This window comes from Dryobates pubescens, chromosome 12, assembly GCF_014839835.1.
Source record: "Dryobates pubescens isolate bDryPub1 chromosome 12, bDryPub1.pri, whole genome shotgun sequence".
Taxonomy (NCBI): domain Eukaryota; kingdom Metazoa; phylum Chordata; class Aves; order Piciformes; family Picidae; genus Dryobates; species Dryobates pubescens.
In genome coordinates this window covers 10,256,432-10,283,130 of record NC_071623.1, presented here as the reverse complement: position 1 = coordinate 10,283,130, position 26,699 = coordinate 10,256,432, and the positions used below count along the sequence as shown (strand labels likewise).

Sequence of the window (26,699 nt, the reverse complement as noted above, 5' to 3'; positions counted from 1 at the left end):
ACTCACACTGGTCTCACAATAACTGCCTCAAACTTTATTTTAAGCCTCCAAAATTATTTGAAATAATACCACACAAGTGCTCCAGAGAACACCAAGTGAACTTTAGGGTCCTGATTACAGCAATGATGAGTTTCAAATGCAAATAGCAAAGACAGATCACCTCTGCAAGCCATTGTCAAGAGTTAGTACACAAACCAATGACTAGTGTCAGCTGCTGAACTATGTGGCTGCAAAACATGGTTGATCTGAAGCAAAATAAGGCAGTATCACAACTATTTTCTTGCTTTCTATGTGGAAAAAAATAATTTGAATCTAGGCAACATGTTCATAACCATCTCAATTTGACATTCACAAGTTATTTTTCCATTTCTATGACAGCCAAAGGCAAAGTATTGCAAAAATAAAATTAGAAACAGGGCACAGCCCATTTAATTTTAATTGAAGTTATTTGTCCTAAGTAGCAAACAATCATGATATCGTGAACCAAATTCTTTTGTTTATCTATAAACCAGAGCAGAAAAGGTTTCTCCACTCCTCCTTGGCTAATATACTTTTGGCAAAGGCAAAGGCCTGGAGTTATAAGGCAATGGACAATGACTTCAAACTAGAGAAAATCAGGTTTAGTATGGATGTTAGGAATAAGTTGTTTACCATGAGGGTAGTGGAACACTGGAACAGGTTGCCCAGGGTGGCACTTGAGGCCCCATCTCTAGTGATATTCAAGGTGAAGCTCAACAAGGCAGAGGGGGTTGGAAGAGATGACCTTTGGAGATCGCTTCTAACCATGAGTCTATGACTTCACCTAACAGTGAGGCTGGGAGCACAACCTCCAAAGCTATTCAAGTCTCATTTTCACTGCTGAGATTACCAGTGAGGGTGCCAATTATTGTGGACCACAATGACATTTCCTGCAATGCAGATATTAGACAGGAAGCACAATGAGACAAGTCTGTCAATTTATAAACAGAAATTCTGGGTCTTTTCCTTTCTCTCCTTAGGAACCAGTTGCAGACAACTGAGAAATTAAGTGAAATTTTTAATTTTGAGTCTTTGAATTCATCAGCAGTGAAAACAAAATTTATTAAAAGGTCTCCAAGCCTGGAACTGCCTAGAAACATCCAGAATGCTCCTGTCTGTTACTGCTCTTGTAATTAGTCCTACAGCAGCTGCTTAGAATCTTGTTATTTATTTGTTTCTTTGGTAAGAAAAATGTGATTTTAAAGAATAACTATCGGACAGGGATGACACTTCACTGGCTCTAGAAGTGTCACAAAAGTCATCATCTGATGGAATCACAGGGCAAGTAACAGAATTGTGTCACTCAGAAGACTACAAACAGCATGATCTTTTAAGCAGCACATAGAATCATAGAACTGTTAGAGTTGGAAGGCATCTCAAGGATCATCAAGTTCCAACCCCCCTGCCATGACCAGGGACACCTCACACTAGATCAGGTTGCTCAGAGCCACATCCAGCCTGGCCTCAAAAACCTCCAGGGATGGACCTTCTACCACCTCCCCAGGGAACCTGTTCCAGTGTTTCACCAGCCTCATGGTGAAAAAATTCTTCCTAACATCCAATCTGAATCTACCACTTTCTATTTTTGTTTTTTCCATTCCTCCTAGTCCTCCTATCACTCCCTGACACCCTAAAAAGTCCCTCCCCAGCTATATTGTAGGACCCCTTTGGATCCTGGAAGGCCACAATTAGGTCTCCTCAGAGCCTTCTCTTCTCCAGACTGAACAGCCCAAACTCTCTCGGTCTGTTTTCATAGCAGAGCAGCTCCAGCCCTCTTATCATCCTCATGGCCCTTCTCTGGACACATTCCAGCATGTCCAGATCCTTCCTGTAATAGGGGCTCCAGAACTGGATGCAGTACTCCAGGTGGGGTCTCACCAGAGTGGAGTAGAGGGGGAAAATTATTTCCCTTAACCTGCTGGCTGTGCTTCTCTTGATGCAGCCTAGGATGTGCTTCGCTTTCTGGGCTGCAAGTGCACACTGCTGGCTCATGTTGAGCTTCCCATCCACCAGCACCCCCAAGTCCAAATAATTAATCACCAGTAGCAGTACTAAGATTTGTTTTGACCCTCACTTGCTACAGTATCTGCCTTCTCTAACACACAACCTTTTCAGAATTTTCCTTGCTTCCTCATGGTTTAATTTCTCAATTATAACATGTGGGTTTTTTTCCATTTACTTCTGCACTCATATTTCATTGACCATTAAGACTTGACTCAGGCTTCTGAGGGGGAAAGAAAAATCTAAATAATTTCAGGTATTTTTTTCCTGCTCTGTTAGCCAGAAATAAATCTTGTAGGAAGGCATTAGCAAGCAATGCTTAAAACCCTGATTTATAATGTAAGCATCCATTTTCTTACAGATGAGATACAAAAAAAGGATTAGAAAAATTCTAAGTGCTTGTCTAGTTGTTGAGCTGCTTCAGTATCACATTTACAATATTTGCCTGAGTGGAGAGCACATGGAATCAGTCTCCAAAGGCCAGTCAAGGTTATTTCAAAACAATGCTATATGTGGGTGTAAAAATTGCACTTCACTTTAAACAGACAAATTTAAAAGTGTTTCTCATTTTATCTAGTTAACGTATTTTTCTTTTTCTTTCAGTGCAGCACGGGAAGGAGGGCTTACAGGCTCTAGTCACCTATGAGTTGCTGAAATGTGTCCAGAGAAGGGCAACAAAGATGGTGAGTGGTTTGGAGTAGAAGCCCTATGAGGAGCAGCTGAAGGAGCTGGGGTTGTTTAGCCTGGAGAAGAGGAGACTCAGGGGAGACCTTATTGCCATCTACAGCTACCTGAAGGGTGGCTGTAGCCAGGTGGGGGATGGTCTCTTCTCCCGTGGAACCTGTGACAGAACAAGAGGACAGAGTCTCAAGCTGCACCAGGGGAAGATGGATGTTAGGAAGAAATTCTTGACAGAAAGAGAGATTGGCCGTTGGAATGGGCTGCCCAGGGAGGTGGTGGAGTCACCATCACTATAAGCGTTTAAAATGAGACTGCATGAGGCACTTGATGCCATGGTTTAATTGATTAATGGTGTTGGGTGATAGGTTGGAGTTGATGATCTCAAAGGCCTTTTCCAACCTGTTTAATTCTGTATTCTGTAGTAAAGCCACACTATATATCAATTTTAGCTTTTAAAACCAATTTTTATATTCTTTATACATTTACATTTTGGTTTTACTTAATGTGTCTGTATCAGATGCACAGGTATTTCTCAAATATCTGTGTAGATAGCAAATGTAACCTTCGGAAGGGAGGAAAAATAAAACCATAGATTCAACAATTTCTTTGTTGTGCTATAATTCTATTTTGAGACTTAACGTAACTAAGCAAGTAAAGCAAAATCATGTAATAATTTCAAGGGCAATTTGGAGTCTAGCACTTGTTAGGACAATGATTAGAAAGCTTTTCAAATAGGAAAGGCTGCATAACACAGTTGAAATATTTCATGATGACAGGTAAAGGCAAAGATGACAGGTAAAGGCAAAATTCTTCACTGGATTTCATACAAATTCTGAAAAGATTGTGAAAACTACTCCTGGGTGGGGGGAGAGATCATTATTTATTAAATAAGTAAAGGATGTCTAGCTCTGCTTTTAGGCAATGTTTTCATTGAATCGATTTCACAGAATTACAGAATGTTAGGGGGTGGAAGGGACCTGAAAAGATCATCCAGTCTAATCCCCCCTGCCAGAGGAGGACCATCTATACCAGGTCACAGAGGAACACATCCAGGCTGGTTTTTAATATCTCCAGAGAGGGGAAACTCCACAACTCATCTGGGCAGCCTGTTCCAGTGTCCTGTTTCCATGGAACTTCCTATGCCTCAACTTCCACCCATTGCCCCTTGTCCTGTCATTGGGCATCACCAAGCAGAGCCTGGGTCCGTCCTCTTGGCACTCACCCTTTACATATTTATAAACACGAATGAGGTCACCCCTCAGTCTCCTCTTTTCCAAGCTAAAGAGCCCCAGCTCCCTCAGTCTCTCCTCATAATGGAGATGTTACACTCCCCTAGTCATTTCTGTGGCTCTGCGCCAGACTCTTTCACACCTTTATACAAACCTTGGGTGGTAAAGTCACGCAGAAACATCAGCTCAGTGAGAATCGGGTAAGGTGCATTTTTCACTAGCTGAATGCAGAAACACATAATGAAAAAAACCACCCAAAACCCCCCAAAAATTAATATCCATCACCTATGAACTTCTCTCAGAATCCATCTACTCATCATTTCAACTGAGCAAATTTTATAAAATAGTTGGTATATAACCTGTTAGTTCATAAATAATCAAAATCTTTTTGTTTGAATGGAAATTAGAGTAAAAATTCAGTGTGGTATCTGTGACAATAATAGCAATATCTCAATATGCAATATTAAAATACAGAATCTGCTTAATAGTTTAAAGAATGTCAAACAGTCTTCACTTTCCAAGTATTTATATCTTTAATTATTTTTCACAGTAGTTTGCTCTCTTGTTTTTGTCTCCTCTATTTCCTTTATAAATCAGTTGTATGGAGTGAAAAAAAAAAAATCTAGGTATATTCATTCCACTCATATTGTTTTCTTTAACAGAATGTTAACACCTACAGCACCTCTCAAGAGTTCCATTGCACCATGGGCTGTTGAAACCTAAACCAGGCTTTAGAGGATGCGATTATAGCAGCCATTCACTGTGGCAGATACAACTGCATTCAGTTAAATATATTCCCACCTCCTGACTATGTCACCAGAGTCTTTAGTGTTATTACTATCTTGTGAAAAATGGTACAGGTTCCCACAGAAGGGAAAAACATAAACACGTTTATAGCAGGGCTTCTTTAAAAAAATAAATAAAGCACTGTTTCACTGTGTGTGCATTTCTTATCTCAACTAGTGGAAGCTTCTTACTCCTTCTGTCTTCTTATAATCATTATCTCCCACAGGCACTGAATCTCTCAAGGTGTATTTTTAAAGTCTTAGCAAGTTTATGTGTCATGGTAAAAGGAGAGATATCTTTGTCTCAAACAAATACTTGGTTTATCCATTCTTGTCTTGGTTTGAACTCATCGCAATCCCTTCCCCTGTCCCCCAGCAAGACTGTCAGCTTATTTAGGAAAAAGAGTTGATGCATCACCATAGGCATGAAAATCTTCCTCTTATTTCATTTTCTAAGTAAGATTTTAAAATTAGCTTTTTGTTGAAAGTGTCTTTTACTTCCAGGTCAGAAATCCTCATATATTTTTCAAAGGCATGTAACTGAAAGTTCTGTAAAGGTTAAATACAGCTTAACATTGTTAAAAAATAGGGCAGAGGTTCTCCCCACATAATATGACAAAGAATAAACAACTTATTCTTCTCTCCACGAAAAATCTGGTGAAGATTTGGGAGAAGATAAAGAGCATTTGTTTGAACTGAGAATGTTTTCTGCTGACTGCTGAGTCCCATTCAGATTTAGTCAATGAGTGTGTGTTTAATTGCAAACACTTAAATGCTTTTAATTAAAATTGCAACAGGCAACGACTGGTCATGTTTTAAAACCAGTTTTATATTTCAATGTTTTATATTTGAATAAGTAAACAAGTATCAAATGTCTCTTAGACATAGGTGAAGGCATTTTGAATTCTCTTTCAAATCTTTTAATATAACAGCCCACCACTGCAGTGTGAATAATATCCTTATTATGACTTCCTCCCTCTCCCCGCTTTCTCTTAAAATCCTGTGTACAGAATTACAGGATACACCAGGTTGGAAAAGACCTTTGAGATCATCAAGTCCAACCTATCACCCAACACCATTAATCAACTAAACCATGGCACTAAGTGCCTCATCCAGTCTCTTTTTAAACACTTCTAGTGATGGTGAGCTCCCTGGGCTGCACATTCCAATGGCAAATCTCTCTTTCTGTGAAGAATTTCTTCCTAACATCCAGCCTAAACCTCCCCTGGTGCAGCTTGAGACTGTGTCCTCTTGTTCTGTTGCTGGTTGCCTGGGAGAAGAGACCAACTCCCACCTAGTTACAATAAATCAGGAAAATGCAAACTGTCTCATGTAATCCCAGTTCAGTAATTTGGTTCTGTGACAGTCCTATTCCAGCACTGACCTACCTTCTCTTTTAATGGCTGAAGTTGGAGAAAACAGCTTTTATTCATTTACTTATTTATTTATTTTCCTTCTATCCTAACATACCAATGATGCTGAAAGCCCTCTAACAAAATAAATATCATTTTGATATGCCTGGTGAAGAAAACAATCCATATACTGAAAATTTAACAGTTAATTTAACTAGATGCAATCCACTGCCATAAATGAACAAGAATTACAACTCCTCCAACACAGTTCCTTAGTGAGAATTGCATTTTGTATTCTACTCAATTAAATTACTCTTCCATAATGTTCATGAGTAGGACCTATAAGGACCTTCTACACATGTAACTATTCATTCTGTAACAATTTACTTATTAAAAAGGGCCTCCTTTCTGCTCACAAAATCCTTTTATAATCCCAAGAGTAGACTCATAATTTTCCTATTGACTCAGAATAGTATTTTTAATCAAGAAAATGCAAGTTTTCTGTCCTTCAATAATATGAAGCACTCTGTTTAATAAAGAAACTAGGTCAGTTGGCATTTTTTCAGACAATTTTACTTTGCCATACATTGAAAAAGAGAAAGAATAATTTCAAGTCTTGAAAATCTTTTCATTTGGCATGTAGGACCTCAAAGCATCCTTTATATTGTTTGGGTTAGTTCTATCTTTGTTAAATTAAATATCACTTTTTGAAAGTGTTGTATTAAAATGACAGGTCGAGAAAACTAATAACACTGACTATCAAAAGGAAGGATCACATTTCTTATGGAATTACAAAGTTATAAAAAGACATTGAATCATAGAATCATAGAATTGTTAGGGTTGGAAGGGACCTCAAGCATCTAGCTCCAAACTCCTCTCCATGGGCAGGAACACCTCACACTAGATCAGATTGCTCACAGCCACATCCAGCCTGGCCTTAAAAACATCCAGGGATGAGTCTTCCACCACCTCCCTGGGCAACCTGTTCCAGTGTCTCACCACCCTCATGGGGAAGAACTTCTTTCTAATATCCAATCTGAATCTACCCATTTCTAGTTTTGTTCCATTCCCCTCCAGTCCTGTCATTACCTGACACACTAAAAAGTCCCTCCCCAGCTTTCTTGTAGGCCCCATTTAGATACTGGAAGGCCACCATAAGGTCTCCTCGGAGCCTTCTCTTCTCCAGACTGAATAGCCCAAACTCTCTCAGTCTGTTACTTGTATGTAAATATTGTATTTTCATCCAAGTTACATCAAGTCAGATATGTTCACTGCTTTATGCTTTCTGTCCACCCTATATAGTTTTATATACCTTTATATCTTTGAGTGGAGTTTATAAATCATTGTTCTCTCAGGTTTCTGTACATATCAAATCCACTATGACAGATCACAAGGATGTTCATGAACCCCACAGACAAGAAGACACCTTTTGGAAATATGAAATGTAATCTGCCAACTAGCATTTATAATATATTAGAATAAGGTGTTGCAGAGCATATGCAAAAGTATCTTTAAATGTCCTTGACATTTCAGAAGTCAGAATAGCTTTTTTTCCTCCTTCAGTCTTTTGCACCTGTCTTTGTCAGAACAGTAATTGCACAGGACTGTTTCCTATGAAGTCTGCAGCTTTTCATTTGCGCACAAGAGTAGGGGAAAATAAATGTTTGGGTTTTTTTTTTCTGTTATGATCACATAATTTCCAGTAAATGTTGCATTATCCACATTTTGCAAGTATCTTTTCTTCCCTAATCTCTCTTCCTGCCTTTCCATTCATCCCATGAAACTGTCATTCCACAAATATAACCAAAAAGTCTAGATAGTGCCAGCTGTACAAAAATGACAAACAGCTCACCTAGCTCTATTTTTTCATATTTTCTTTTTCCTGAATGTGTCAGAGCAGCTCCTCAGACAACTGAATTTGCTCATAAAAATCTAGATTTTTCTTTTTTGGGGGGAAAAAAAAAAAAAAAGCATATGCAACCCCCAGAAAGGAATGAGCCTATTTCTATTTAAATTAGCTTTTCACAATGCATTTGTTTGCCCTTTGCCAAGTTATTAATGAGTGACTTTGAATTCCAAATGCTAGCTCAAAAAATTTCCTAAAAAGTAATAGAATTGTTTTGAAGGAACAAAACACCTGCAAAATTAAACTGGATTTCAGCAATCCTCTGCCCCTGCCCAGGCAGAGGCTGTCTCTCTTCAGCTTCTTGGATGAGGGTGGGTAGGAGCTCCCTTCAGCCCTACAGAAGCAGCAGTCCCTGCAACCTCCATCTGTGGTGGGCTGGTTTTGCGTTGTCTTCCTACCAGGCCAGTGTACAAATTTCCCACAGGGAATGATGTGCAGATGGAGGTTTGCAGGTAGGCAGCAACAAGTACAATGGTGTTTGTGTGTAGGCAGGGTGGCACCTTTGAGGGTCCCCACTACTGCTGCTGTCAAAGCACATCTTGGAAGAAATGCCAACAGCTGAAGTGCATCACAGGTTTGCACTTTCAAGGCGCAGGATTGGCAAAGCAAGAGAAGCCTGTTTTAGTCATTGATATCACAGGACTTGCAAAGCAAGAAAAGCCTGGTCTGGTCATTGATAACACAAACTATGTCAGATTGAGGGGGAATGATATATTAGGACAGGTCCTGCATGGGAAGCTACAAGGCTGCTAGTGCTTGGGCTCTAGAGACAGGCTCAAAACTGCAGAGGAAGCAAGAGGTGTTTGCAGTGAGTAACATTTGCCTTACATGCTGTGTACGGAAGAGACAAGGTTTCCTAGCAAAGCTCTATGACAACAAAATAAAAACCACATCTCTCCTCAGGTTGTTCACCCACCTCAGAATTAATGCCAGTTTAAGGTGGCATTAAAAATGTTAGGAGACACATGTAAGCAGCAAACAGAAGTTGTAGTGTAAATTAAATTCACCAACTCGACACTGCCACTTCATAACCCACCCGCTGACTAATAAAATAATTATGATGTTTACTGCAGCTTTCAAATGTTGTTGGGGTTTTTGTTTTGTTTTGTTTTGTTTTGTTTTTTCAGAGAGGACTCAATTTTCGTTATGTTTTCTCAGAATAGCAAAAGATAAAAGGAAAGCTTTCAGTTACCTTATAACCACAATCAGCACTTTCAGAGCAAGCGCAGAATGGAAAAGGGTATACTCTGTGTCACATGTAAAGCTCAGTTTATCCTAGCTGCCAAAATGAATGAAAACAGTAATAATTTAATACAACCCCCTATACTTATTTTGCACAATGCAGCTAGCTTAAAGAAATGCATGCTGTGATTCCATCCTAAGAGAACTTAAATACCATGAAAAACAGTAATAGTAATGTTGCTGCAGACATGGTGGCATAGGCAAAACAAGCTAGAAGCAGTACATTTTATTAGACCAGCAGGTACATTAAGCCCCTAAGGATCTGAAGGCAACTGGCTTAATTTTTTTTTTCATCTGTACATCTCAATCTAAAAATCAAATGACATTCCTACTACAGATTTGTTCTTGTCTGCTTCAAAAAGTTGTCAATAATTTTTGGACTTCTTTTATAACAAGAAAATATTATGCATAGCTGTGTTGTATGTTAAGGGAAATCAAGAGTTAATTGTTATAAACACAAAGAAAAGTCCTCCAGAGGATAAAGAGTCCCAGGGGTGCCAGGATACTGTAATCATAGAATCCTAGAATTGTTAGGGCTGGAAGGGACCTCAAGGATCATCTAGTTCCAACTCCCCTGCCATGGGCAGGGACACCTCACACTACATCAGGTTGCCCAGAGCCACATCCAGCCTGGCCTTAAAAATCTCCCGGGATGAGGCTTCTACCACCTCCTCATCTGTTATTCTGTTATTCTATTCCATTTTCCTGTATTTCTCTATTTAAGGGACTGTACAGCCAATTTTCTCTCTTTTCTCTCTGAGTTGGGATGTTATTTTAATGGTTTGTGGGGGAGAGGTTTTCTCCTGGCCTTGGCTGGCAGCAAATTTCCAGATACACCACTGAGCCTGTTGAAGCTTGCAGTGGGCCTGGGTCTCATGGTGGGGGCAATTTGTTTACTCTTGGGTCTGCTGAAGCTGAATGGGGTGGAGGTTTTTGGAATGCTCTGGAAGGCTTTGTCCTGGTGGGCGCAGGTGAAGAACTGAGTCTAATTTGTGAATGTATTCCTTTTACCTGAATACCTTTTGTATATACTTGTTAATAGAATTTCCATTTAAACATCCAATCCAGTGTGGAGCATTTTTAGTTTACTCCTTGGGAAGGGGTGAAATATCTTCTGTCCTTTTGCCCTGGGCAGCTCATGGCTCAAAGCTAGGACAAGTTATCTTATCATTTACTAAGATTATAGACATAACAATCGAAATCTTAAAGTAAGATTAATATGATTTAGTTGCTTATATTTGAAATCTACACTTGAGTTCATCACCTAAATGTCATTTGATAGTCAAGAGGTGGAAGCAGGACTTTGTCTAGCATCACTTATCTGGTGTTTCATGCAGTGGCATTAGAAGTAGTGCTACAAAGAACAGCTAGCTCATGTGCAGGTGGTTTTAAGCAATAAAGCTAGGCTTTACCTCAAGAGAAAAGAACACACAACATCATATACTGAACATAAATATAGTTCCAACAACTTGAGTAGAATTATAATGTGGAATTGTTGACACCATAAAGGGTTTATTGAGGACTGAAAATGTTGCTTGTCATATCCTGTGCTTGAAGAAATATCATCATCTTGTTTTACATGGGAAGGACTCAATGAGGAGTGACAAACTGATTCAGAAGGGGAGAAAATTGACATTCTCCACTTTGTTTAAAGAATATGAAGGAAATCAACTGATTTATAGCACTCCTCAATCTTGTCTCAGTGAAGTTATCTCTCATATTTTTAAATTAATGCAGTTCTGGATATGAACATAATGCTCCAAAGTGAAAGGAAAATCTGTATTACAGAAATGAAAAATGTCATTGGAAGTTCCAGTTCCTTTTACTTGTCGAAACAATTACTGTGTGTTATCAACTTCCCACAGGAAAAAATAAGTCGGTGAAATTGTTTTCCCATATTAAGCTCTCACACAGATAAGTAAAATGTCAAAAGTCAAATTATATTATGATTCTGATTTATTAATTTCTATTCCTTTCCACCTATCTTTCATTTCTAAACTTTCCAGATAAAACACCCTAGAACAGAAAAAATGTTCTCTTGACTATTTTAGCCCTGTACTTTTTCCAGTAAGCCAGCAGGTGTATTATCCACAATGATTCCAGTAAGAATAGGATCAAATTATTCACCAAGTGGGAAATTTGGGAAAAACTATAGCTTCAGCCAGACTTGGAATAAATTCTGTATTTTAGAGTCATATAGAAATAGATGAGCAGGTTTGTCATTCTTGTTTGGTTGGTCAGTATGTAGCTATCATCCTTTTTTCCTCTTTCTAAAATATGCTGGAAGTATTGTTTGTTTGTTTGTTTGTTTTTAAATAAGTCATTCAAAGAAAATGCATGAGAGAGAAACCATAGAAGCATCAAGGTGATTAGAAGAGAGGTACTAAAAAAAAAAAAAAGGGGGCTGATTTAGCATTTTTAAATAAACCTCAGTTCTGATCTTTCATAACAAAAATTCAAGAGATGCAATATTGGCTCTCATAAGTCAGTGGGAAAACTGACACGATCCCAAAGAAACCAAGATTTCACTCTTGATTCACACTTGGAAAAGAATTCCAAGTGAAACTTGTTTCTTAAATATGATATACACTGCTTTTCCATTGTTTCCATACTATGAAATTTTGGATGGTTATGACTGTGAGGTAACACTATGAAAATAAAGCCTGATCACTTCTTTTTTTTTTTTGAGGTGGTAAAGGGAAGAGGACATTGTTTCTGAGGTCAGCTCAAGAGGATGATATTTCTGAGGACAACTCAAGAATACTCCTCAATAAGTATAATTTTGATATAATGGAATACATCTCAGACACTTTCTACATTATTTTGAGACTGCTCTTCATGCTGTACCCAAGTAGGTAATAATGCAGTGAAAATGAGATGTCTTTCTTCTTTATTGATTCTCTGCCTACAGTAACAATTGCAATGATTTTAGATACATGTGTTATATAGAATTTCTTGCAAGAACTTAAGCGCTATCAATACTGTTACACTTAGTAGCTAAGACTTGGACTGTACTCTGCATTGGTGAAGCCACACCTTGAGTAATGTGTTCATTTTTGGACACCTCAATACAAGAGAGACACCGAGGAGCTGAAGTGGGTGCAAAGTAGAGCAACTGAGCTGTTGAAGGGTCTAGACAATGAGTCTGACAAAGAGCAGCTGAGGGAACTGGGACTGTTTAGCATGCTTATCACCCTTATCAACTACCTGAAAAGACAATATAGAGATGTAGATACTGGTTTCTTCTCACAGGTAATAAGTGACAGAACAAGAGGAAATGGCCTCAAGTTGCACAGGGGGAGGTTTAGGCAAAACATAATAAAATGTTTTTTTCCCAGCAAGAGTGGTCAAGCATTGGAACAGGCTGCCCGGGGAGGGAGCTGAGTCACCACCTTGAATGTGTTTAAAGGTCATTTAGATGCGGCATTTAGTGATATGGTTTAGTTGTGAACTTGGTAGAGTAGGGTTAAAGGTTGGACCTGATGATCTCAGGAGTCTTTTCCAATCTGAAAGATTCTATGATTCTATAAATTGAAAGAGATTGAAAGCAGTAGAAAAATATAAAGCTAAATATTCAGTTAATGTTATTGTGTACAGATTGGTTTTAAGTATGCATACAGATTGGTTTTTAAGGAGGGAGGCAACACAAGGTCCATATGCTGTGGCACTTATACTCTAGTTTATTAAAATATCATCCTGAAAGACTACCCATTGGACACATAAATAATCTAAAGCTTTCACAGAAAAGCTAGGGAAATAATAAACGCTTGGTTGGGACAATATTGCTGGATTTAAAATTCTCTAGGGGAAACTAAAAGTAAAATGAACCCTTCTGATCCATAGCAATAATACAAAATATTAACACAGAATGTCATTTAACTACATTTTAAAAGGTTGCTTAACAAGCATCTTGGGTGCCTTAAGAACAGATTTATTTAGTTTTTGTAACATCTTATTGAACTGAGGGTTTATAAGTCTTTTATGTCTTTAGTAGTCACTAACACAGTTTTGAGACAAAAATTTTTCTCTAGCTTCTTTGTGTAGGATCAAGATAATCTTAACAACTTCAGCACACTGAACTAAAACAACAGGAAGCAGCACCACGGTAACAATAACCACTTGTGTTAAAGGCATTACTAAAATTAGAAATGTTAGAAATAATAGCCATGTCTTGGTGGATTCTTTGATAAGTAACAGAAAAAGACAGTGCCTAAGAAGAGGAGAATGTTAGCTATAGAATGAATTAATTAGGACTTCATCCAGAAAGTCATGAATGTAAACGTTTCACCCTAAAGGAACAACTTGTTCATCAGATCTAAATTCAGGCTATTCCTTCTAAAGCTCATGGAGGTCATCCTATAAAGTAAGTTCTAATCACCCAACTCAATATACTTCTCTGAATTACTCTCTAGAGGAACTTTTCCTCTTTGCAGTAACCATGGATGGGAATAATCTCCAATTATTAAAGTTGGCCTTTGTGAGCACCCCAATTTAGCACAGCAAAAAGGTAGAAATTTTAGAAGGTCACTAGCACCAAGGTTCAAAATCACAGAATCCTAGAATCGTTAGGGTTGGAAGGGGCCTCAAGGACCATCCAGTTCCAACCCATTCCAGCATGTCCAGATTATGATAGAGCTTGGAGTCTTTGTCCATTTAAATTTTACATCCATTCTTTCACTAAGTTGATGAAGTTGTTGCTCTAATTCCTAATTTTGACCTGTAAGATTCAGTACATGACAATATTTGCACTTACTTTGAAGTAAAATACATAAAGCTTCATTCATTGCTGTCTTTGTGTGAGTCTGGTTTTGAATGACCCACTAATATATTACATGAACATTTATAGAGAATGTTTTAATCAAATCTCTACATAACATTCTGATTATTATTACTCAAATGCACACAAGAGATTAATTTAGACCCTTGTTTTCAACCATACAGAATTGATTGCACTATAAAAGATCACTCATTTCTAATGAAAAAACCCACATCCAACTCACTCTTCAGCCATGCCTTTGTTAAACCTACAGGATTTTATGTATTATAAAAAGTGATAGGTTGGTATTTAAAGCGTGCTGCTTTCACAATACATCTATTGTTTGCTTTGTATCTTATTAGTCTTTGCACAGAATAATGGCAAATAGAATTTATCTCTAAATATCTTCTGGAGATGAATTAAATTCATGACCAAAAAAAAAAAACACAAAAACAACCAAACACCAAACCAAACAAAAAATAAACACAAAAAACCAAAACCCAAAACATATTATCTGATAATTATCAGGATCATTTGAAGTGAGAAGGGGCTAGATGAATTCAAAATGATTCATTCCTGTCATTAACTCCAGAAACCAAGCAGAGTGTGTCCCTGAGCTCTAAATACTTAGAAAACAACCCTTTTTGTTCTTCCACAATTTTGTCACTTAGCACTTGCTAAAAATGAAAATGCACACGCTTTACTGCAGCACCTTTCTGTGTTCCAAGGTATTGAATGAGAAAGGGCAGCAGAACTGAAAAGAATTGAAGACAACATTTTCTGGGGAAAATGGCACACCTGCTGTCTAAGACAGGTGGAATATAGACCACTTAGAACAGGCTGAAACCTCCAAAGATTCTCCCAGCCCTTTTTTTTACTCTTTATAAGATATGATGACTGGGTATGTATATAAGATCCAAATTATAGAATGGCTTAGGTTGGAAAGGACCTCAGCGATTATCTACTTCAAACTCCCCACCATGGGCAGGGATGCCTCCTCACTAGACTTGGTTGCTCAAGGCCTCATCCAGCCAGGCCTGAAAGGTAGTGACTCGTGAGGCCAGCTGTGCAATTTAGTTATTTCTTCATTCTATTTCTTTTCACAAGTGGACTTTTCAGCACTAAAAATACATATGTGTCAGTTAAAATTGTCTGCTGTGCTGATGAAGATTCTCTCAGAAAGAATAGGCAAAGGTTCAACAAATTTTAACCATTAAAGACCAGTGAGCTAACTACTGTATTACTGTGAAACCAATTGCAACCTTTAAAAACCAATGAGCTAACTACTCATTACTGTGTTACTGTGAAACAAACTACATACCTTTTTTTTTTTTTCCCCTTAGAAAATCTAAGGGTGACAAAAGTCCGGGGTAGCAGATGGAAAAAAATAAACTGGCACATTCAGGATTATTCAAGCAATATTTTAAACCAAAACTGATAAATTTTAAAAGACTTGTCTCAACATGCATTCAATTTAGTGTTGTTAGAATTTGTGAACATGCTCAAATTTCTCAATCTAAAATTGTGCTCATTCCAGCAAGAGTTGTTTTCAAGAGGACTAATCAAATGAATAAAGACAACAAAGAGTATCCCTGAAGAAAGGTTTCAGGAGTAAGAACATACTGAATTGCTCTGATTCCATCTGCAAGGTATAAGGACTTCTTAATTTTAAAGAGAATGGAAACATCAAGGGAGAACTGAATAGCTGCAAGGGTGGACTCATCATGGAGATGTTGCAGGGGGGACACATGTACCCCCTCTTAGACCCATGACTCTCTCTTAGATCCAGGCTGGACTTAATTTGACCTGAATGAAACTCTGGAAAAGCAGGAAGACTTTTCTGGTGCCAGACCTCTTGGTACTACAAATAACAAGAAGAATATTATTAAACCTAGCTTTTAATTAAAAGAAACCACTGCTGGAAAATATTCTTGACCCATGTTGTGCACTATGATTAAACTAATACTATGCTGTTAAAATATGATTCTTTGCCAAGTCTTAACATTGACTTCATTAAGTCACAGACAGCAGGTATGCCTTAATTAAAATTCCACAAAAGAAAAAATAGCTTATCTGACCAATCTGAAGGTATAAATGTCAGAAAATGCCTTTGGACATTGCAGGACATTTTAGAATGTCCAATTACATAACCACAAGCCAAGAACTACCAATTATACTGCTTATGTGAATATTTTCTACAGTTACATGTTAGAAATAATCAGAGCAGCCTCTACCTTGCAAAGCAGATAATTTCTCAGACAGATCTTGGAACAATAAGCACATTGATTCAAATCACTTATAGGATAATATGCGGTCAGTGTGAGATGCAGATCTTCTAAACTACAATAAAATCAAAGTTAAGAGAGTTTTCTTAATAAAAATGTAAAAGATGCACGTATATGCTTAATCTTGATAAGGAATAGATATAGAATATTTGAAGATTTTGTGTTCTGTTTACAATTATTAGTGCAATGTTGTTGCCATTTACAAGGTGTTTTTCATAAAAGCACTGAATGAATATGGTTTTTACTTTAAAGGTTTAGCTTCAGTGGCATTCTGTGATTATAATTTAAGGCAAGAAAGGACAAGTTGTTTTCTCATTTTTCAAAAAAAGGGGAAATTACCTTTTTCCATGGCTTAGAGATTTTCAAAGTCTATACTTAGATGAGATGGATACCACCTATAAAACGAGTGTGTCCTTTTCCAAATTGTGTGAATTTCCTTCTTTGTTTTTTTCAACTTTAATTCTCAATCAGAACATGAGTCATTCTATATTTCACTGTGAGGCTCACAGAAATGTAAGATGTAATGCACTGAGGTTATCATAACATGCATACACAACATCAATATTGAAAATAATGTGCATAAATAACTATAACCAGAGTTTAATGGTTTGTAATAGCAGCAATATTTTCCCTATAGGAGATAGCAAGGCTGACAAAGGTCATTGCATGGGAAAATGAAAGTAGCAATCTCCTACAGTTGTCCTGAGAGAAGGAGAGGTGAGGAAGGCTGGCTAGTTCAACGCCTCTGCCAGAGCAGGATCGCTTATATCAGATCACACAGGAATGCATCCAGGTGGGTTTTGAATATCTCCAGAGAGGGAGACTCCACAAATCCCCTGGGCAGCCTGTTCCAGTGTTCTGTCACCCTCACAGAGAAAAACTGTTTCCTCCTGTTTCCATGGAACTTCCTATGCCTCAACTTCCCCCCATTGCCCCTTGTCCTGTCATTTGGCATCACTGAAAAGAGCCTGGCTCCATCCTCTTGGCACTCACCCTTTACACATTTATAAAAATGAATGAGGTCACCCCTTAGTCTCCTTTCCTCCGAGCTAAAGAGCCCCAGCTCCCTCAGACTCTTCTTGTAAGGAACCACAGAATCACAGAACATGAGGTGTTGGAAGGGACCTTGAAAGATTATCTAGTCCAACACTCCTGACAATCATACTTAAACACATACATGGAAGCATAGCACAGAGAAAATGGAAAAGAAGTGGCTGTGTTTTCTAATGATGGTTGTACGATAACTGCACACCCACCATTACCACAGAAGATAATGCTCATGCATACAGAGAGTTAGGTTTCATAAATCCTACTCCGATAAATGCATTGCAGGGTAATAAACACATTACAGCTTCCTATAGATTCTGGGAAAGTCTGAAGCAATCATGTTTTTGAATTTATACAAACTAAAAAAATACACTTGGCAGAGAAATTTCAAATGTCCCAGAAATATTTTTTTCACTCCCTATGGAGCTGGGATTTATTAATGGTATTTGTTCTCAGCAATGGTAAACACAAATGTCATCATTTATTGATACTGCCTGGAGAGATCTTAGGGACTATACATAAGAAAGATGCATAACATCTTTCTTTTAATTAATGATATTTTCATTAATTATGATCAATCAAAGCAGATCAATCAATTATCAATTTATTTTCTGAAGCTGACATTTGATACATTTCTTTCTCATTTCTTCTAAACTGAAGTTTAACTCCTTTCTCCAAAACAAACAATCACTTATTCTATATGTGCTTCAACATATGTCCAGGGCAACTCAAACTGTGTTTCAGCTCAGAGAGAAAGCATAAAGATGATATGAAGACCTACACTGCTGCTCAAGCAATTTACAAATTTGAACATTGCCCTTATATCTGCCAGAGTTTGCAGAAGTGGAAACTGAGTAATTCCCTCCATATGCATTCCTTAATTTTTAGCACGTCAAAATCAGCCAAGTTTCTTTTCCTCTCTGTCTAGTTAAACATTAAATACTGAACTCCTACCTACACCATAAGTGATGAATTACATTTCTTTAAACCATTACTACAAATAGTAACGAGCATCTGGTTTCAATGCTTTTCCTTTTGTCAGTCTGTTTAAAATACTGCTTCTCAGTAGAGCACATAGGGAGAGAAGGGATCACCTAAGGACTGAGGGAATATGTTCTCTTCAAGTCCATACATTATATATTGCAAAAGATAACTGAAAACCTCCTTCTGATACAAATCAGATTCTTGAAGACTGTCTCTACTTTCTTTGTGTGAGAGTCAATAAGAGTATATTAATACTTACTGTGAGGTTAATCACAAGATTGTAATTGCCTGTCTGTAGTGACCAAATAAATCAGTTCCATACAAAACAAAATTTACTAAGAGATCATGGATATTGAGCTTAAATAAATATGATTGATTACCTGAATTCTCTCAAAACAACATAAAACATGTGATTTCCAGACCACTCTACAAGAAGAGAATTACAAACCACAATTCACTGTAATTTCTGATCATGAAAAGGGAAAATAAGATGCATCAAAATAAAGAGCAAACTTTTCACCATAAAAGTAGTGTTGCAACTCAGCCAAATGCACAACATCAATGCTGTTACTAATTGTCAGGATGCAACATATTTTTGTATATTAGTTACTAAAAAGAAAAAGCCCACAAAACTCCTCCTGTAATACTTGTTTTGTGGTTTATTAGGAATTTTGAAGGCGCAAGAACATATATGTAAGTTTCATTGTCAACCACATACATCCAGTTCACCTCCAGTATGCTGTGGAACTACATTGCATTACACAGGTTATTATGTAGTCCCATCTTTGAATGACATCCTGTCACTCTAGAGGCTAACTTTTTACTTTAGATGTGCATTCAGTTTTACAAAACAGAGTTTAGAGGTCTAGTAAGGATTTGAAAATTTAATGGATCAGTTTTTGTATTGTTCTGCTGCTGTGGATACTACTATTAAAATAGTTTTAATCTATGATAGATTTTACACATTGATACAGGAGTTTTAAATACAGGTTATAGTAAATGCATTTTTTTTCACCTGCTGCTTGTTAAATTATAGAGTCTATTTATGCTACATAATTAATGTTTTGGAACTTGATACATCAAAATGTTTTTGAAGTCGAGAACAGGTGGATTAAAAAAAGTAATCAGATGAACAGAAAATAGGTTGATTGGTAACCATGCTACATGAAGATTGAGATCAGGAATGAGGAGGCTCAGGAAAGAACTTATTGCTGTCTACAACTACCTGAAGAGTAGTTGTAGCCAGGTGGGTGTTGGTCACTTCTCCCAGGCAACCTGTGATAGAACAAGAGGACACAATCTCAAGCTGTGCCAGGGGAGGTTTAGGCTGGATGTTAGGAAGAAATTCTTCACAAAAAGAGAGACTGGCCATTGGAATGGGTTGCCCAGGGAGGTGATGGAGTCACCATCATTGGAAGTATTTAAAAAGAGACTGGATGAAGCACTTAATGCCATGGCTTAGTTGATTAGATGGTGTTGGGTGATAGGCTGGACTTGATGATCTCAATGATCTTTTCCAACCTGGTTCATTCTGAGTTTCTGTGTTTGTACAGAAAGATGGGAGAGAACAGCAAAGGAAGAACACTACTGTCCTTCAGTCCTATCCTGCTCAAACACTACCTCTTACATACCTGTCACCTAGTTTCAATGGGCTGGAGCTACTGCTATTGGATTGTATTTACAAGTATTGTGTTCAAAGGCAAAGATACTGCTATTCAGTTATAGCTACAGCTACACTTACGTCCCAAGGCATTTAGCCACACAAAGTATGGTAGACTTAATGGTCTCACTTTTAATTAGTGACAGTGCTTGCCAAAGTTATCTGTTCCTTGACACATTTTCCATTCAAAACCAAGACCTACCCACAAGCTTTATCAGCAGACTGAAACTCAGCCTTGCTCGAAGTGTTCCACATGCTACTGTGAAGTATCCAGGACAGCTTTGAGTCTCAACCATTTATATCTAGGCACTCATCACAGTTTTATGCAAAAGTGGTTTAGCACTCAAACATCCCACAGCTCTCATCACAACATTCAATGATTTTTCTAAGTATAAGAGACAGCAAGAACCTGTAATTACCTGTAACTGTTAATTCCGTAGTTCTTCTGACAACAAAGAATCCATATTTTAACTCACAAGTGTAATTTCCAATGTCATCCTCTCTAACTTCCCGAATGACAAGAGTGTCCTTTTTAAACACAATACTTGATCTCCACGTCCTTGACTTGCATTCCTGTTTAAAGATAATATAACACTTCAGTGACCACGTTCTTACACTCAGATTGAACCATTGTTGATAATGCTACCCAAAGGCAAGGTGGTTAGGCAGGAGCCTGACTATGCAAGAGCTTGCTTTGAGCCTGGCTAGGCAGGATCTAGCTATGAGCTTCACATATGCTAACTATCTAAAAATACAGTTAAGCATTTATTAAAAAGAAGACAGACTACAGAATTTTATCAGCTCACCCTCTGACATAAAACCCATGAGAACCTGATTCCTTCTGTGGTTTTCTTTTGACATTAGTTTCCTGAAGGGATGATACATCATTATGTTACTTACTATTATATTTACATCTGTTATCCATAACTGTCATATTGCCAGTAGCTACAGGTTGAATTTTAAAAAAATATTAAAAAATAATTATAAAAATGTAGAGAAACAGAAGAACATGAGAATGGGGGAAAATGAGGACAAGTTTTCTAAAAGTATGTCAAAATCAAAGCTTTCTGAACGGTTATCAAAAGGCAAGTTAGTACTTCAATTATTGCTATCAAAACATTGGTCTTCTGTAATGAAAAGACACATTTTTGCATGCCATTTTCTTAGGTTTCCTGAAATGATTGACTTATTTTCACCTAAATAGAATAATAGAATTGTAGAATGGCTTAGATTGGAAGGGACCTTAAAGAGCATCTTCTCCAACCTCCCCAGCATGAGCAGGGATGCCTCTCAACTAGACTCAGCTGCTCAAGGCCTCATCCAGCCTGGCCTCAAACACTCCCAGGGAGGAGATATCCACAGCCTCCCTGGAACATAGACACTAATTGAAATAGTGTTGAATAATTTTAGTGTTTCTAGGTTTTCTAATTATTATTTTGTTAACTTAAAACCAATATATTTATAAGCCATTATAAAAAGGTATTTGTGCTTTTCATAAGAAAAAAATACTCTCTTTTGATTTACTGTCACAAAAATTTTTACTTGATTTTCATAGGATATTACAATAGGGCCTTTTTAAAAATGTTAAGGAGGTTGTTTGAGTTCATTCACACAAATGTTGTCAATGACTCATAAAAAAGGCAATCCTCTGAGCTCTTTTTTAAGAAGCCAGACATAGTTTCAAATCTGACAAAACTTCAGGTGCATGTATTAGAAACACAAAATACAAGAGAAATAAGCAAAGCACTGTTTACATACCTCCTATCTTAGATGTGCTGTCAGGTTTTTCAGCTAAAATCATTCTAGGCCACAAGTTTTTACTTATTAGACATCACACTCCTGTGTACCATATTTAAAAGCATTTAGGCTATCGGGCAAATTACCAGACTTCTAAAAGATAAATAGAATGCATACAAGCACATATTGAAACTAGGACTTCCTGTGTACACAAACATCTGTAGACATCTGTGTAGACAAAATACAGAGACTCGGATTTACTGAACTTTAAAGTTTGGGGAGTTTAACTGTGCGTCTTCTAGTACTGAAGTACTGAGTTTTTCCTGCAGGCAGGAAGAAACCCAGAACTCAAGCAGCATGGAAGTTCTAGTTCACTCCTTACAGGCAGTGCTATTTGCAGGAGCTCGGCACTTCAATAATGATCCAGAAAGCAGTATACGATATTCACATAAAGTTATTAATAGAAACAGTGACAATGCATTTGCAGGTAAAAGCTAATACGTAAAGGTCAAGTTTTGAAAGATTTTTCATCATTTTATGCTGCAAAATGAAGAAATTCATTCAGACAATACCATGAATAACTATCCTACTTACAATTTTGGGGGGTTTAGAAACAGACTCTTTAGACTGGCATGGCACAAGCAGTTGCTGTTTAATCAGCTCACATTGCTTTACCTTAGCCCAGACATCCATTTTTTTTCATCCCTCTTGTTAGCAGAAAGCTGCTAATTTTTTTGTGATGTCTATAAAAGTATATGAAGAAAATATCAGTTCCTAAGTTACCAAAGGAAGCATTTGAATTTCTCTCTCAGTTAATTCTTTTCTACTCTTGATTCCATCTTCTGCTTTTAAATTGCAAAACAGTCCAAGCTCCATACCATATTCAGATCATTATATCCATATCATATTAAGAACATTGCACAATTATCTTGTTGAAGGTGAAAATCTGTTACGTTCCTTACCTTATACCACAGAATTTCAGGCTCCCTAAATGGAAATAAAAAATCCTCAATTTCAGGACATGAGATTTCCTTGCTTTTGCTAAGTTCAGCTTTTTCAAAATATTTCATCTTTGAATTGTAGCAGAGTCCAGTGTCATTTTCACCCACCGTCAGCGAAATGGACACTTTCATACAGTAAGTTGAGTTTCTGTAATGCAATAAAAATAGAAATAAAAGTCTAATATGGAAAAAAAAAAAAAAAAAGCCAATGTATATGACTTAGGTTTAAGTCATTATTTTCATCCCAAGCAAAATATAGAAAAATCAGACATTGGGTTTTTTGTGTATTTTATATGTATTCAGCATACTTTTACTTCTTTCTCAGCCACTAACTACAATATTTAAAAGTATTTCGGTTGACCTTACTCTGTGACAGGAAGTATTATCAAACTCCTTTTAAGACTAGTGTCCTTACTATGTATTTGAGAGAACACTTTCATAGTATCATAGTATCAGTCAGGGTTGGAAGGGACCACCAGGATCATCTAGTTCCAACCCCCCTGCCGTGGGCAGGGACACCCCACACTAGATCAGGCTGGCCAGAGCCTGGTCTTAAACACCTCCAGGGACAGGGCCTCAACCACTTCCCTGGACAACCCATTCCAGGGCTTCACCACTCTCATGGTGAAGAACTTCCTCCTCACATCAAGCCTGAATCTCCCCACCTCCAGCTTCATTCCATTCCCCCTAGTTCTATCACTACCCGATATCCTGAGAAGTCCCTTGACCCCAAATTAAGTCCCTTTCTCCCAAATTAAATAGGCAATAAAAGCTCCATAGATTTACCAATGAAACTCAAAAGCCTACTTGTTCTCAGGGGTGAACAGGTCATGTTGTAGCACCACAGACTGATGTCTAATTGGAACTTGAGCACCACACCAAAAATAGCCATCCAGTCAGCAGATCTGAGCATCCTTTAAAGTGGGAGTGGTAACCATTTGTCAGACTTCAATTAAAACTCATCTTGTGACCCTTCCAATTATAGAATAAAGGATGTTTTAACTTAACAGGCTGTTAACTTGTTTACTTTAGCCTTCCATCCCCATACTCCCAAAACATTGTTTCTGCATTATCAACAGCTTCATTAGTCTGGGCTTTCCTGAAACTTGCTACTTCCTCTGCTTTTGGATATTGATATGAGTGCAGCCAGAGACTAAGGAATATTTTCTTTCTTCACACATTTCACTATCCAATTTAATCAGGCTCAAAGATAAAATTGCTTGAAATTTTTGTTGTTGTACTATTTTTGTTTGCCTCTTTTTCTTTTCTTTTTCTTTTGATTTTCCAAGTGGACATCAAATGAGTGCACACTGTGATACACTGTATACACTGTGACAATACAAGATCTCTCTTCTGTTCTGTCAATACATTTGACCCCTGATCTGTTGAAAGAAGTTCCTGCATGAGTGTATTGGACATGGCACAATCTCAAAGACAGCTACATTTTGTCATTCTCTTTAGATTTCTTAATGTGGGACAGAAATGCTTAAGACCAGAGTAACTTACTCAATGAACTCTATAGTCTAATTCTCTAGAGAAATTTAAACCTGAAAAGGAAAATATACAACTAATTATTAAACTGGCAAATATTGAGACTATTCAGTCTGGAGAAGAGAAGGCTCCAAGGAGACCCTATTGTGGCCATCCAGTGTCTTAAGGGGACCTACAAGGAACCTGGTGAGGGACTTTTTAGGGTGTCAGGCAGTGATAGGATTAGGGGGAATAGAACAAAAATAGAACTGTGTAGATTCAGATTGGATGCTAGGAAGAAGTTCTTCCCCATGAGGGTGGTGAGACACTGGAACAGGTTGTCCAGAGAGGTGGTGGAAGCTCCATCCCTGGAGGTTTTTAAGGCAAGGCTAAATGTGTCTGTGAGCTACCTGATCTAGTGTGAAGTGTTCCTGCTCATGGCAGGGAGTTTGGAACTAGATGATGCTTGAGGTCCCTTCCAACCCTAACAATTCTATGATTCTATGATTTCTGCAAATTTAAATTCCGGAACAGAAGGACCATTAGGTATCCAGCTAATTCATGGACTTGTAATGAAGCTGCAAGTATAATTTATTACCTCCTTCAAGAGCCTATCTGTATAAAGTAAACAAAGTTGTTCAAACTTTGTGCAAAACAGAGTATGCATCCACTGAATCTGGATCATTCTTGCTGCTTTTTAAGCTGTTTAAGTGCCAATCATGCTTCTTACCTGTACATGCAATTTAAAAGTACCCAATACTTTAAAGAACACATTTTCATTACTGTACATTATTATTCTGTATTCTTATTAATGTGCTGCTTGGAATATTGGTTTATTGTGTGGCTTAAAAATATCACAAAAAGTCACCTAAGTCTGATTTATTTTGTCTTGATAAGAGCCTTGTTCTGCAACAGTGACAATGTCAATTGAGGCAGATCCAAGTTTCCATCACAACAGCAGATCATATTAGTGACCTTCCAGTACCTGAAGGGGCTCCACAAGAAGGATAGAGAGAGAGTGTCTACAAATGACAGAATAAGGGGCAATGGTTTCAAACTAGAGAAGAGAAGATGTATATTGGATGTGAGGTACAAGTTCTTTACCATAAGGGTGGTGGAATACTGGAATGGGTTTCCCAAGGAGATGGTTGAGGCCCCAACCCTGGAGATACTTGAGGTGATACTTGACAGGGCTCTGGGCAACCACCTGATCTAGTTGAGGATGGCCCTTCTTACTGCAGAGGGGTTGGAACTAAATGGCCTTTGGAGGTCCCTTCCAATCCAAATCATTATAGGATTCTAAGACCCTGTTCTAAAAGAACAGAGGCAGTTTGAAAATATCTCAGAATATTGGAACCCATTATTTGAAGAGAATGTTGGTATTTAATGACTCAAAGTTGTGCATGTCTGTGATTTGAGTCATATGGATATAAGATACCTGCAGACAGAAGCACAAATTGACTGGGTTTTAAGGTAATTGAGTTCTAAACTGTCAGATATAAGGTACTGAAACATTTTGAGCAAATACTTTGTCAGCTGAGCTCCCTAACAGAATGTTCTCTCAGAAGTATCATCAAGAGAACCTAAAGTTACAGATGCCCCCTGGTGACACAGACTTTTTTATTGTGACTCTAAATACTAACTGCGTTGTCAGTCTGACTCATCTCATAATCTGTGTCAGAAACCAAAGCTGCTGGGATGAAACAAATCTGCAAAACAATATTATAAAAGGCAGCATGAGCAAAGAAAATCCAGCTAATGGGCTTACACAACAGAAAAAGAGGAAGAAAATTAAACAGTCCCCAGATGGAAACGAAGAAGAAGAGGAAAGAGGAGGTGAGTTTGCTGATTACAGCTGGAGCATGATGGATAGAGTTTATGTGAAGCCCCTAAGCTAGCAGAAAAAGTAACCGTCAGCAAAGCCCTTCAGCAAGCATGCATATACTGCAGAAGATTAAAAACTGTTCATGTGCTAGAACTAAGAAAATTTTCTCCACATCTCTTACTGGAGGCATCAGATCAAACAAGCAAACAAACAAAAATTTTATAATCCAATGTCACATTCATTCTCAAAAGCAAATGCTACAAGCAGATTTTCTCCTTTTGTTCTCCAGTGTGGTCCAAACTGTGGACCTTTTTGACCAGGCAGATATGCTTCAAAGCAGTCCCAGTCTGAAAACTCAAATCTGCAACAGCTACTTAAATAAAATTCAGGGAATGAAAAATCACACAAGTTATGCATATATTGCAGATGGGCCTGAAAATACAAAACTTCTATTGATTAATATTAGGCTGAGATTACAGAATTTCAGGGGCTGGAAGGGACCTTGATCTAGTCCAACCCCTCTGCCAGAGCAGGATCACCTACAGTGGATCACACTGGAACACATCCAGGTGAGTTTTTAATATCTTCAGAGAGGGAGACTCCACACTCTCCCTGGGCAGCCTGTTCCAGTGCTCTGTCACCCTCACAGTGAAAAAAAAAATCCTCATATTTATGTGAAACTTCCTATGCCTCAACTTCCACCCATTGCTCTTGTCCTGT

General features: G+C 37.8%; 1 protein-coding gene across 1 annotated transcript in view; it reads right to left on the bottom strand.

Moving 5' to 3' along the window:
* The window catches only part of IL1RAPL1 (interleukin 1 receptor accessory protein like 1), a 676,185-nt gene that overhangs the window by 264,979 nt on the left and 384,507 nt on the right, over positions 1–26,699 (bottom strand). Inside the window, exons 4-5 of the mRNA XM_054166029.1 lie at positions 22,646–22,832; positions 20,366–20,519 (exon numbers count right to left, since the gene is read on the bottom strand). Of these exons, the coding sequence (XP_054022004.1) occupies positions 20,366–20,519; positions 22,646–22,832 (341 nt within the window). The remainder of the gene's footprint in view (positions 1–20,365; positions 20,520–22,645; positions 22,833–26,699) is intronic.